General features: G+C 48.6%; 1 protein-coding gene across 1 annotated transcript in view; it reads right to left on the reverse strand.

Moving 5' to 3' along the window:
- Positions 1–695: 695 nt before the first annotated feature.
- Positions 696–12,563, reverse strand: part of PLXNB1 (plexin B1) — a 416,790-nt gene continuing 404,922 nt past the window's right edge. Inside the window, exons 35-38 of the mRNA XM_078661870.1 lie at positions 10,464–10,528; positions 10,302–10,377; positions 9,646–9,720; positions 696–3,869 (exon numbers count right to left, since the gene is read on the reverse strand). Coding sequence (XP_078517996.1) covers positions 3,765–3,869; positions 9,646–9,720; positions 10,302–10,377; positions 10,464–10,528 — 321 coding nt within the window. The 3' untranslated portion in view covers positions 696–3,764. The remainder of the gene's footprint in view (positions 3,870–9,645; positions 9,721–10,301; positions 10,378–10,463; positions 10,529–12,563) is intronic.

A 12,563-nucleotide genomic window follows, 5' to 3' on the forward strand; every position in this document is an offset into this window, starting at 1 on the left:
GTGGATCCCAAAATCATCACCTCTCTCACTTCTTGCTAATTTATCATTTTCACTATCATGAAATGACTATATGCATTTTAGCATATAAAGAAAAAAATACTTATTTTAACATAACTTGCTATGTGCAAGGTGCTGTTAGCAATTATTGCTCACACAGTGCTACTAGCTACTGAGCGGAGCATAGTTCCGAGTGTACTTTGCAACACCCAGGGTTAATTTTTGTGAATAGGGCCCACAATTCTTCTTTTCCAAATGAGAGGTGGGGAATGTCACTTTTAATGTGATCTGTGGCAGTAGTCACACCAAGCTATGCTGAGCAGTTGTAAGTAACAGTGAGTGGCAAGTGGTAATGCCCACCCGTTTTGTTTAAATGTTATGTTTAAACTGACAGTTTCACATAAGTATACAGACACTATCAAGACATAGCTGGTGGCTTACCTTACACAGTAGCGCTACCTCTAAACTAAGACGCCTGTAGGCAGCTGCCTTACACCATCACCATAAGAGGGTTCCAGGTTGAAATAACCTGACCCTACTGCTAGTGGAGAGGGTGAAAGCATTAAAAGTAAGTCTGAAAGAGTCAGAAAGTAGGCAGGTCCCTACCTGCTGGTTAAACACACTCTTTCGCCACTCCTTCTGCTCCAGTATGGAGTGGTTGTTTCTTTAATATGAAAATCAGAAATCCAGAAACCAGGTTATGGACATTATTTCAATTTATTGAATAACTTGTGTAAGAACTCTTTTTTATTAAAATCGTTTAGATCCTAGAAGTGAGATATTTACAAAGATGCTGTAACATAACGAAAGTCGTTTCCCCCATGTCATCCGAACATCCGTACCTTCGCGGCCATGATTTACAAATGGTTATCGCACTATGTCATAAAATTCTGCTTTATTGTCAAGTCTTTATTTTCATATTAAAGTGATCACACATTCTAGTCTGATCGTTAAGCAAAGAGGATCTGGGAAAGAACCAGACTAACAGAAGAGTGACAAGGAGAGGAGAAGATGAGGAGGAAGAAAATGAAGGTGTGAGAAAGACATTGGGAAATGGAAGGAGAGAGGGAAGAGGAGAGAGAGAGAGAGAGAGAGAGAGAGTCAGAGGGAGAGGGAAAGAGGAGAAACATAGAATGAGAAAAAGCAGGAAGACAGAGACAACAAGAAAATGAGTACATGAGAGAGAGAGAGAGGGAGCCGGAGAGACTGCAGACAGGCAAAGAAGAGAAACAAGAAAAAAGCAGGAGAATCAAAGAAAGCAAGAGTACGAGCGAGAGAGAGAGAGAGAGAGAGAGAGAGAGAGAGAGAAAGAGAGAGAGAGAGAGAGAGAAAGAGAGAGAGAGAAAGAGAGAGAGAGAAAGAGAGAGAGAGAGAGAAAGAGAGTGAGTGAAAGAGAACTGCTGCAAAAGAGAAAGAGACACAGAGAGACAAGAGTGGAAAAAGAACCAGGTAAAGATATACAGGCGCAGGGGAATGGGAGAAAAATGGAGTAGAACAGAAATAGAAAGGAAACTGATTTCGAAGAGAGGTGAGGCAGTGAAAAGAATATAAACAGGGAAATGGGAGAAAATATGGCATCAACATTGGGTTCTGGTAGAAAGAGAAAAAAAAAGAAAACCAGAGATTACTTTTGTCTTTGCCAATGACAGATCAGACAGAAAGAGACACCTGTTGATACTAAATGCTATCTTAAAAATAAATTACAATCCTTCTTTAGTACTTAAATACGCTTCTTGTCCCTAGTCTATTTACAGCTGCAATTCTAAGTAGCAGAGGTGCCTAAAATAAAGAACTGTGCTCCGAGAGGGGAAAGAGCAGTGTGTTTTGTTCGGAGAACGACAGCTTACAGAGCACGAGGCCCACAAAAGGAATTATAAATAAGCTTCTAGGTTATTTAGTGCAGTGTTAGAACATACAGCATGGGCCGTCCACGGCTCCTAAGTACCAAAAAATATATAACACAAGACAGTGACTGTCCTTCTCCCCCCCCCACCCCCCCTACTCCACTTGGTCAGGTCTTGGGGCAGAAGGGTAGAGTGCTGGGAGGTTGGGGGTACGTGGACGGGTGCCCTGAGCCCCTACGAACATCAACAATCAGTTAGCTGGCTGGAATATCTTCAGTAAAACTATCAAATCTTCAGTTGAAATGTCGTGTTACTTCATCTGTTGCTAGAACTGTATTTTTAAAAACCTAATTCCAATAAAATAATATGACTTAAGCTACAAGAACAACAATTTTAGTAAATTAGAAGTCTGGCCTGTGGAGAAGCGTGGCTCAATGGTTAGAGCGGCAGACCCTGATGCAGAGGTCTGGCCCGGGACCAGGGTTCAATTCCAGCCTCGACGGCTCTTGGACTCAATTTCCCTGGACCTGATCATTTTCGCCTTGGTGCCTAGTCTAATCATGGGTCCCACTCTGTGACTCTGGGCAATAGCTTGCTTAATCTCCACAAGCAGCGCTTGGATGCCTGGCTTCACCTTGGGGGTGCCCAGGAGTGGACATTTCACAGGAAAGCCAGGATGAGTTCCACAGCGGTATGAATACAGCGCTATGAGACCTCTGGGTAGAAGTGCGCTATATAAACACAAACACATTTACATTTTGCAGAAGTCTGCCATGTACGCAGGACTTGCGCTGCCACAGTGCGCATTTAGCGCTAGCCCGCTGCACTGAGGCAATGCAGGGTTCATGGCAAGGAAACAGGTCTTTAAGCAGCACCTGACCTCAAGTCCTAGGTGTCACCTGTGTGGATGGGACAGAGCTTGACTGATGCAGCTTAAAAAAAAAGTAGGCAACCTGATTCTGCAAAATTGCTTTTTGAAATGGTTGGACAATTTCCGGTTCAAATTCTCTTCCTAGATAACGTGTTGTTAATTAGAAGTGTTTGGCTGTCAAAACAATATCTGCACAGGTAGCATGTGTGTAAAGAAACTGGAAAACTTCATGACAGGTGGGCGGCAGTGAAACATAAGTAGGCTTGGAATGGAGCCGGTCACGTGTCAGGGTAATATGTGAAACATGATTGATAGAATTTCCATCAAGGTTTAGCAGAATCATTCTTAGAACATCAGACAGTTCCACCATGAGCCAACGTCGCCTTGCTGACGGTTCCGCCTCTCCAGAAATCCTCGGTTGCCCACTGTGTGGTACAAGACTCCTTAAATATGGCAGTCAGAGACAAGCCGAAAAGGCAGTTCTGTCTACAGCTTGGACCAATCTCGCCTGGAAACTTGTGTTTTCAACTTTTAACTTGGCACATCTTTAAAAACATCTGAAGTAGGAAGCAGCCGCGCTGCTGCACAGTCCCGAGCTCAGCTTGGTCCAGCGACAGTAAGATGAAAAAAGACTTCCTTTATCAAAGTTCAATTTCCTAAAGAAAGTAAAACCTGTAAAAAAATATATATATATTCTTTAAAACTGAAGGGCAGCAGTTGCATTCAAGCAGGCTCCCCCTTCACAAATGCCCAGAGTTTTCGGAGTCTGTCTCCTTCCAATAGACAACATCACACAGTGCGCGATTTTATAAAAATCGACCCAAGAGTTTGAGGCAATTTTTTGACTATGGTGCCATTATGACTGAAGCCTTGTGGTGGTGAAGTTGTTGCAAGAATACAACAGGGATATGGCAGACATAACTTCACACTTTTGAAGAGCCAGGCAGTTCGGGCTTGTCTAAAAAGGGTGAGCTTTGCCATTAATCTGACAGCATCGTCCATCTGTCCATCTGTCCATCTGGCCAGTCCGTAGAAATGCAGCTTATATCTGGTCACAAATCTGTGACTTTGTTCTCAACAGCGGCCGCAATCTGCTGCAGTCGGTAGCCAAGCTGCATCTTCTGCGCTGTGGGATCTTCTTCCAGGGCGGTAATGATCTGGAAAAGGAAATTGATAAACATTAGGTTTGTGCCAAGCGATATCTGCCTAGCTATTCCCCAGAAAGAGTTCACCATCTTGCTAGTTCTAAAGGCTGGACGATAAAGTCTGTTGTCCCAGTCAATGCCCTGTACCGCACTGCAGTGGTCCTCAAAGACTGCACACAACTAGAGAATGAACAATCCACAAGCACTTCCTGCTGTCCTCCGTCACACCACCTCACAGTGAGCCTTAACCCAAGTTAAACACAAGTTGTACGCAACCCCTGAAACAATGTTACAGACTGAAACTTGCATCATCAGGAAACCTCTTTCTCTCTCGGACACTGCCCGCTCTAATACTGAGTGTTGAATAATGTCGGATGGTTCTTTTTTCAATCAATCAATCAATCATAATTTATAAAGTTTAGCAAATCCCTTCTAAGGGTCTCATGGTGGTGGAGTTACTAGCTGCTTCATGGAGAAAGAAGTGAAAAGAGGCAAAAGCAGGAGAAAGCACTCAGAAAAACATGGGAGAGGAAAGAGGAAACAGTAAACAAGCATTGGAAATGCAATAGGTCTCGCATTAGAAAAGTTGGAGTTATTGGTCTTGTAAATGACATATTTTATTTATTTGTTGGTTTTTAAAATTGCTAAATTGATGGCTTTGTCATTTACAATGCCAATAGTTATAACTTTCGCGAATGTGACACCTATAGCATTTGGAATGCAACATGTTTTGTATTTACGTGACTTAGATGGCAGCTCTGGTCATTAGGTCACATCTCTAGAGAGCAGGAGAGTGCAGCAGGGGAGAGAAGCACAGCAATGCAATAGGTCTCGCATTAGGAAAGTTTGAGCTATTGGTATTGTAAAGGACACATTTTTTATTTATGTGCTTGTTTTGAAAATAGCGAATTAATAGCGTTGTTATTTACAATGCCAATAGTTTTATCTTTCGCAAATGTGACACCTATTGTAACACAATATGTGTTGTGAGGGTGGGTGAGGGTGAGGGGTTGAGGGTGAGGGGTTGAGGGTGAGTGAGGGTGAGGGGTTGAGGGTGAGTGAGGGTGAGGGTGAGTGAGGGTGAGGGGTTGAGGGTGAGTGAGGGTGAGGGTGAGGGGTTGAGGGTGAGTGAGGGTGAGGGGTTGAGGGTGAGTGAGGGTGAGGGTGAGTGAGGGTGAGGGGTTGAGGGTGAGTGAGGGTGAGGGTGAGTGAGGGTGAGGGGTTGAGGGTGGGTGAGGGTGAGTGAGGGTGAGGGTGAGTGAGGGTGAGGGTTGAGGGTGGGTGAGGGTGAGTGAGGGTGAGTGAGGGTGAGGGTGAGTGAGGGTGAGGGTGAGTGAGGGTGAGTGAGGGTGAGTGAGGGTGAGGGGTTGAGGGTGGGTTAGGGTGAGTGAGGGTGAGGGTGAGTGAGGGTGAGGGGTTGAGGGTGAGTGAGGGTGAGGGGTTGAGGGTGAGTGAGGGTGAGGGTGAGTGAGGGTGAGTGAGGGTGAGGGGTTGAGGGTGAGGGGTTGAGGGTGAGTGAGGGTGAGTGAGGGTGAGGGGTTGAGGGTGAGTGAGGGTGAGGGGTTGAGGGTGAGTGAGGGTGAGGGTGAGTGAGGGTGAGGGGTTGAGGGTGGGTGAGGGTGAGTGAGGGTGAGTGAGGGTGAGTGAGGGTGAGTGAGGGTGAGGGTGAGTGAGGGTGAGTGAGGGTGAGTGAGGGTGAGTGAGGGTGAGTGAGGGTGAGTGTGAGTGAGGGTGAGGGTGGGTGAGGGGTTGAGGGTGAGTGAGGGTGAGGGGTTGAGGGTGAGTGAGGGTGAGGGGTTGAGGGTGAGTGAGGGTGAGGGTGAGGGGTTGAGGGTGAGTGAGGGTGAGGGTGAGTTAGGGTGAGGGGTTTAGGGTGGGTGAGGGTGAGGGTGAGTGAGGGTGAGGGGTTGAGGGTGAGTGAGGATGAGTGAGAGTGAGGGTGAGTGAGGGGTTGAGGGTGAGGGGTTGAGGGTGAGTGAGGGTGAGGGTGAGGGGTTGAGGGTGAGTGAGGGTGAGGGGTTGAGGGTGAGTGAGGGTGAGTGAGGGTGAGGGGTTGAGGGTGAGTGAGGGTGAGGGTGAGTGAGGGTGAGGGTGAGTGAGGGTGAGGGTGAGTGAGGGTGAGGATGAGTGAGGGTGAGGGGTTGAGGGTGAGGGGTTGAGGGTGAGTGAGGGTGAGTGAGAGTGAGGGTGAGTGAGGGGTTGAGGGTGAGTGAGGGTGAGGGGGTGAGTGAGGGTGAGGGTGAGTGAGGGTGAGGGGTTGAGGGTGAGGGGTTGAGGGTGAGTGAGGGTGAGGGGTTGAGGGTGAGTGAGGGTGAGGGGTTGAGGGTGGGTGAGGGGTTGAGGGTGAGTGTGAGGGTGAGTGAGGGTGAGGGGTTGAGGGTGAGTGAGGGTGAGGGTGAGTGAGGGTGAGGGGTTGAGGGTGAGTGAGAGTGAGGGTGAGTGAGAGTGAGGGTGAGTGAGGGGTTGAGGGTGAGGGGTTGAGGGTGAGTGAGGGTGAGGGGTTGAGGGTGAGGGGTTGAGGGTGAGTGAGGGTGAGGGTGGGTGAGGGTGAGTGAGGGTGAGGGGTTGAGGGTGATTGAGGATGAGTGAGGGTGAGGGGTTGAGGGTGAGTGAGGATGAGTGAGGGTGAGTGAGGGTGAGTGAGGGTGAGTGAGGGTGAGTGAGGGTGAGGGTGAGTGAGGGTGAGGGTGAGTGAGGGTGAGTGAGGGTGAGTGAGGGTGAGTGAGGGTGAGTGAGGGGGAGGGGTTGAGGGTGGGTGAGGGGTTGAGGGTGAGTGAGGGTGAGGGGTTGAGGGTGAGTGAGGGTGAGTGAGGGTGAGTGAGGGTGAGTGAGGGTGAGGGGTTGAGGGTGAGTGAGGGTGAGGGGTTGAGGGTGAGTGAGGGTGAGGGTGAGTGAGGGTGAGTGAGGGTGAGGGTGAGGGGTTGAGGGTGAGTGAGGGTGAGGGTGAGTGAGGGTGAGTGAGAGTGAGGGTGAGTGAGGGGTTGAGGGTGAGGGGTAGAGGGTGAGTGAGGGTGAGGGGTAGAGGGTGAGTGAGGGTGAGGGGTAGAGGGTGAGTGAGGGTGAGGGGTTGAGGGTGAGTGAGGGTGAGGGTGAGGGGTTGAGGGTGAGTGAGGGTGAGGGGTTGAGGGTGAGTGAGGGTGAGTGAGGGTGAGGGGTTGAGGGTGGGTGAGGGTGAGTGAGGGTGAGGGTGAGTGAGGGTGAGTGAGGGTGAGTGAGGGTGAGTGAGGGTGAGGGTGAGTGAGGGTGAGTGAGGGTGAGGGTGAGTGAGGGTGAGTGAGGGTGAGGGAGGGTGAGGGTGAGTGAGGGTGAGTGAGGGTGAGTGAGGGTGAGTGAGGGTGAGGGTGAGTGAGGGTGAGGGTGAGTGAGGGTGAGGGGTTGAGGGTGGGTGAGGGTGAGTGAGGGTGAGGGTGAGTGAGGGTGAGGGGTTGAGGGTGAGTGAGGGTGAGTGAGAGTGAGGGTGAGTGAGGGGTTGAGGGTGAGGGGTAGAGGGTGAGTGAGGGTGAGGGGTAGAGGGTGAGTGAGGGTGAGGGGTTGAGGGTGAGTGAGGGTGAGGGGTTGAGGGTGAGTGAGGGTGAGGGGTTGAGGGTGAGTGCGGGTGAGGGTGAGGGGTTGAGGGTGAGTGAGGGTGAGGGGTTGAGGGTGAGTGAGGGTGGGTGAGGGTGAGTGAGGGTGAGTGAGGGTGAGGGTGAGTGAGAGTGAGGGTGAGTGAGGGTGAGTGAGGGTGAGTGAGGGTGAGTGAGGGTGAGTGAGGGTGGGTGAGGGTGAGTGAGGGTGAGGGGTTGAGGGTGAGTGAGGGTGAGGGGTTGAGGGTGAGTGAGGGTGAGGGTGAGTGAGGGTGAGGGTGAGGGGTTGAGGGTGAGTGAGGGTGAGGGTGGGTGAGGGGTTGAGGGTGAGTGAGGGTGAGGGTGAGTGAGGGTGAGGGTGAGGGGTATAGGGTGAGTGAGGGGTTGAGGGTGAGGGGTTGAGGGTGAGTGAGGGTGAGGGTGAGGGGTTGAGGGTGAGTGAGGGTGAGGGGTTGAGGGTGAGTGAGGGTGAGGGGTTGAGGGTGAGTGAGGGTGAGGGTGAGTGAGGGTGAGGGTGAGTGAGGGTGAGGGTCAGTGAGGGTGAGGGTGAGTGAGGGTGAGTGAGGGTGAGGGTGAGTGAGGGTGAGTGAGGGTGAGGGTGAGTGAGGGTGAGTGAGTGTGAGGGGTTGAGGGTGAGTGAGGGTGAGGGTGAGTGAGGGTGAGTGAGGGTGAGGGGTTGAGGGTGAGTGAGGGTGAGGGGTTGAGGGTGAGTGAGGGTGAGGGTGAGTGAGGGTGAGGGGTTGAGGGTGAGGGGTTGAGGGTGAGTGAGGGTGAGGGTGAGTGAGGGTGAGGGTGAGGGGTTGAGGGTGAGTGAGGGTGAGGGGTTGAGGGTGAGTGAGGGTGAGGGTACATGCTTTTCACTTTCTTCAAAGGTTGTCCGTGCATCAAGGGTAGTTGACTGAACTTTAAGTATAATAATTGTACGTACTCTTCGGTGGCATTGAGCTCACACCCTCGAATGGTCTTCGGTAGTATTGTTTCCTGTAGAATTCTATTTCCTGCTTATAAAGCGCATGTCTCGGTCAGTATTAGCAAAGTGGTATGTGCATGTGAAAGTCGGAGAGTTGGAGGCGGTTAAGGAAATGCAGAACATTCTGCAAAAGTAATGGGAAACCATTTTTATCTTGAAACTGTTTTTAACCGACAGTCTTTTATTCCTAATCATAGATGAGTGGGAGTAATACAGGGACTGGAGCAGCAGCGCCTCAGTTTGGATTGGTGTGGCAGGCAGGAGAGGGGGGGAGGGGGAACTGCTTGCGAAATGAAATTAAAAGCGGCCGGCCGGGAAATGCTCTCGGTAGCATTTGTTTGAAGTGTGAAGCAGGGGGCGGGAGCAGCCTTTGATGTGCGGATAATTAGGGGAGGAGCAGCCAGGAGATCCAAGCTGGGGAACAGATGGCTGGCGATTTGGTGCTGTGCACGCGCATTTTAGGTCAATGCGCTTGCGCATTGACCTAAAAGCCACGGGCACAGCACCAAATCGCCACAGTTAGGTAAGCTTTGTTTAAAGCCCTATAGTCTCGCTTCTCTCAATGCGCATGCGCATTGATAGGTCACGAGACCTAAAAAATGGGGGCAAAAGCAGAAGAAAGCACACAGAAAAAAGAGGAGGGAGCAGAGCGGTGCAGCAACACAGGAGAGCTGGGCCTTTTCCCACCGTTATCTTCCACAAACGGTGTTTTATTGCCCTGATGGTGCCTTTATACATTTGAGTTATTCTGTCTTTATACAGTGTATTGTAATTTCTAAAGTGGGGTAGTGACTGCATTGAAAAAAACAAGAACATTGCTTAGGAATATTCCCCTCAATGTGGTGAAAGGCTTACATAAATCATGTACTACATACATTGTTGTCTGATTTTAAAATTGAGCTCTCACCTTAATAGAAAATTGACATGTTACTTTAGGAGTGGGGGACGTCTACACTTTAGGTTGCGTACAAAACGCTGTCTGAGAAGAAAGTGCTGAAGAGGACCAACAGAAATAGAAATAACTAACATCTGTGGTAGAAAGATTTAAATGCCAAACCAAACCAGATGTTTACCATAAAGAGGTGGGAAACCACAGAAGGTCTGTGCCATCAAAGATGAATTTGCTGTCCTTTCATGGCTCTCCCCACCCGGACTTCCATGCCTTTTGTCTATTGATCTGTATTTAGCAGATACCTTCTTAACCCCCCCAAAGGAAATCCTTAGCTATGAATCGCTGCTGTGCTCACCCACTTACCTGGTCATAATACTTATTGATGTACTTGTACAGCTCGTGAAGCGCCACAAGGTAGTTCAGTTCACCTGAGTAATTCTGTACGAATAGAAACAGAGGGTTTTGTTAGGTTTCTGTGTCTTAATCTCACTTCCATGCACACGTATCGACTTCAATCTCTACTTGGTCTCAGCCACACTCTGTGCTGGTTGCGTGACACAACTGTGATGTATGCATACCTGGGCATCAAAAGAATCCCCTGCCATATACAGAATACAACAGAACTCCAGGGCCTATGCAAAACATTGGGCAAACTGTCTCCGTTTGCACCGCAGAACCCCCTTAACTCTGTGCATCCAGCCTATACTGGGACAGTGTGCCCAATTACGCACAAAAATGTCAGCGCAGGCGTGAACTCACAAAGGTTGCCCTGATCACACTGCTTAGCATTTAGCCAATTTATTTTTAGTTATACATAAGCTGCGCATACTTTGTCTCAACTGTGCCACTTTTGTAAAAACAAATCTGTAGCACCGATCGTGAACACTGATGCTTTCGATGCATGAGGAAAGGGGTGAATTACCCCACAAAGGTTCTTGAGACAGTGTTGGCATGCGTCATGGGAGACCAGGCTGAAACCTGTGGCAGTGCCCACAGCTGTAAGTGAAGAGTTTACTTACCCTGGACAGCTCAGCTAATGCAGAGTTCATGTCTTGGTCACTTGCGGAGATGGTCTGTCGAATGTCTGCATAGTACCTGCAAAAATGGAATCACATGGTTATGCCTTTGCTGAGACACCAGACTCCCTGCACCTCTGCGCCGCGATGTGCTCCAGAACTTACCTTTCCACCATCTGCTTGTACCGAGGGATGTCTCTGGCATAAAGCAGCTTGTTGATAGGAGAATCCTGAAGGGAGAAAGATTCATATAAACTTCAGGAATAGTAACATCAGAGTGAATTGTGTTTCAGGGAAACAAGTTGTGACACAATATCCCTCTGGTGTGGAGTACACCGGCACACTGTCAGAAGGGAGGTTGGTGACTCCCAGCCTGTGTACATTGCCCAAGTCCACACCGACCATTCACACAACAGCCTCTGGTATACTTCACTGCTATCTTTGCTCCCACACGGACCACCCTACACTGTGCCAGGACTCAGAACCATGCATTGATTTTTTTCTTGCTCAATGATCGATTACCAACGTTAACAAAGAGCCCGCCACCCCAGGGGGTCTCTAGACATTGGAAGAGTACTCCTAAATAAGGGGTTAAAATATGGGGCTGCAGAGGAGAGATTCCAGAGTGCGCTTAAGAAATACTCTTTCACAAGGGGGGCGGGGAGGGGGAAGCGGGGAGACCAATAGGTCCTCTCAAATTGTGCATGCAATTTCAGGGTGCAAGGGTATCAAAAGGACACCCTGTTGCACCCCAGAAATTGATCTGTGCACATATGTTGCGCACACACATGCCCTAAGGGCATGTGTGTGCGCAACATGAAACTTTGAAAAGTGCTCAAATTGCATTTTTCAAAGTTTTTGCAAATTAACATGAAGTTCAACTTCATGGTAATTTGCGCCCCCTATTAGCGAAATCGCTCATTTTTTTAAAACGTTAATGCATGGCATTTAAGGAATCTCAATTTGCAATTCCATAAATGCATTCGTAATTTAAGTAATCTCAATTTAGAGATCACTTAAATTGCGATTTTTGCATATGGGATGATGCATCTCGAATGCAAAAATACCGGTCGCTAAGGGACAGATTCTGAGAATCTGCCTGTTTGCGACTGTTTTTTTTTAGTTTGATGCATGGGGCCCAATGACTTTAATTATTCAAGACTGATGATTAAAGTAAACAGAGACAGACAGAAAGGCCAAGTTGAAACTGAAAAAATATGAATCATGAAGTTCTATGCGAGTATCCTGTCTGGGCTTTGCAGACTCTGAAAAACGTAAACATACGGCCAGTATTCGCCACTTGGAAAGGTGGAAACTCTCCCTCCTAGACTAAACCTTAAATGCTCGACCCCACCACAGATGCCATTTAGGAGTACTTGGCACTCATTGTGAAATACAATATTCACCAAGACACCTTGAGTCTGGTTTAGAGTTTGGCAGCTGGGATACTCCGTCGCAGATGGGAGTGATTTCATGCCCACCCTATTTCAAGTGCCACAGGATACGATGCACTCGTAATACAGCGGAGGGGATAACCGTCTAGTTTGTGATGGAGTATGCCATCTGCCAAACTATAAATCAGGCCCCTAGACAAGAGGTAAGCATTAATCAGTATTAACTGCCCAGTTAGCACGGATAGCCTCAGGAACTGAATAAGAGGCCTTACATAGTCCAAAAAGCCAGCCGTCCTACAGCACCCGCTGTACGGCAGCACAGGGACTCAAACAGTGCACGCCTTGCACTTCAACCCTGAATTATAACACCTCTGATTTCTAAACACTGGAAGCCCATAACTTACAAATGCATCTCTAGAGTTAAACTATGAATCCACGTTAAAAGGACACCTTGACTCAGGTTTACTTACACTTTGAACCTGGGTTGGTCACAAAAGAGACACAAATGTAGTGCAATTTGTTGTGGTGGGATTTAAATTTCAACACAAATCATGAATTGCGGTGGAATCTAGCATAAAAAGCACTTAGTAGCACAATGCGCTACTTAACGTCAAAGGGGCATATTATGGGTTGTACATGGGCATTCCCATACAAACACCCAAATGTTTTTATGCAAACCCCTATCTACGAACATTTGTCGACAGGGATTTGCGGAAAATAAATGATGCCTCCTGGAGACGGATACAACAGTGAAGCAATTCTAAAAATCTCCACACTGTTCCAACTTTGCCTGAGTGCTGCACTGCACAGCCCACATAAAAGGAGGGCAAAGTATAAAAACATTGGTTTTGGACGGGTAAGTTTCCTTTAC

The sequence above is a fragment of the Lissotriton helveticus genome, chromosome 9 (genome assembly GCF_964261635.1).
Source record: "Lissotriton helveticus chromosome 9, aLisHel1.1, whole genome shotgun sequence".
NCBI lineage: Eukaryota > Metazoa > Chordata > Amphibia > Caudata > Salamandridae > Lissotriton > Lissotriton helveticus.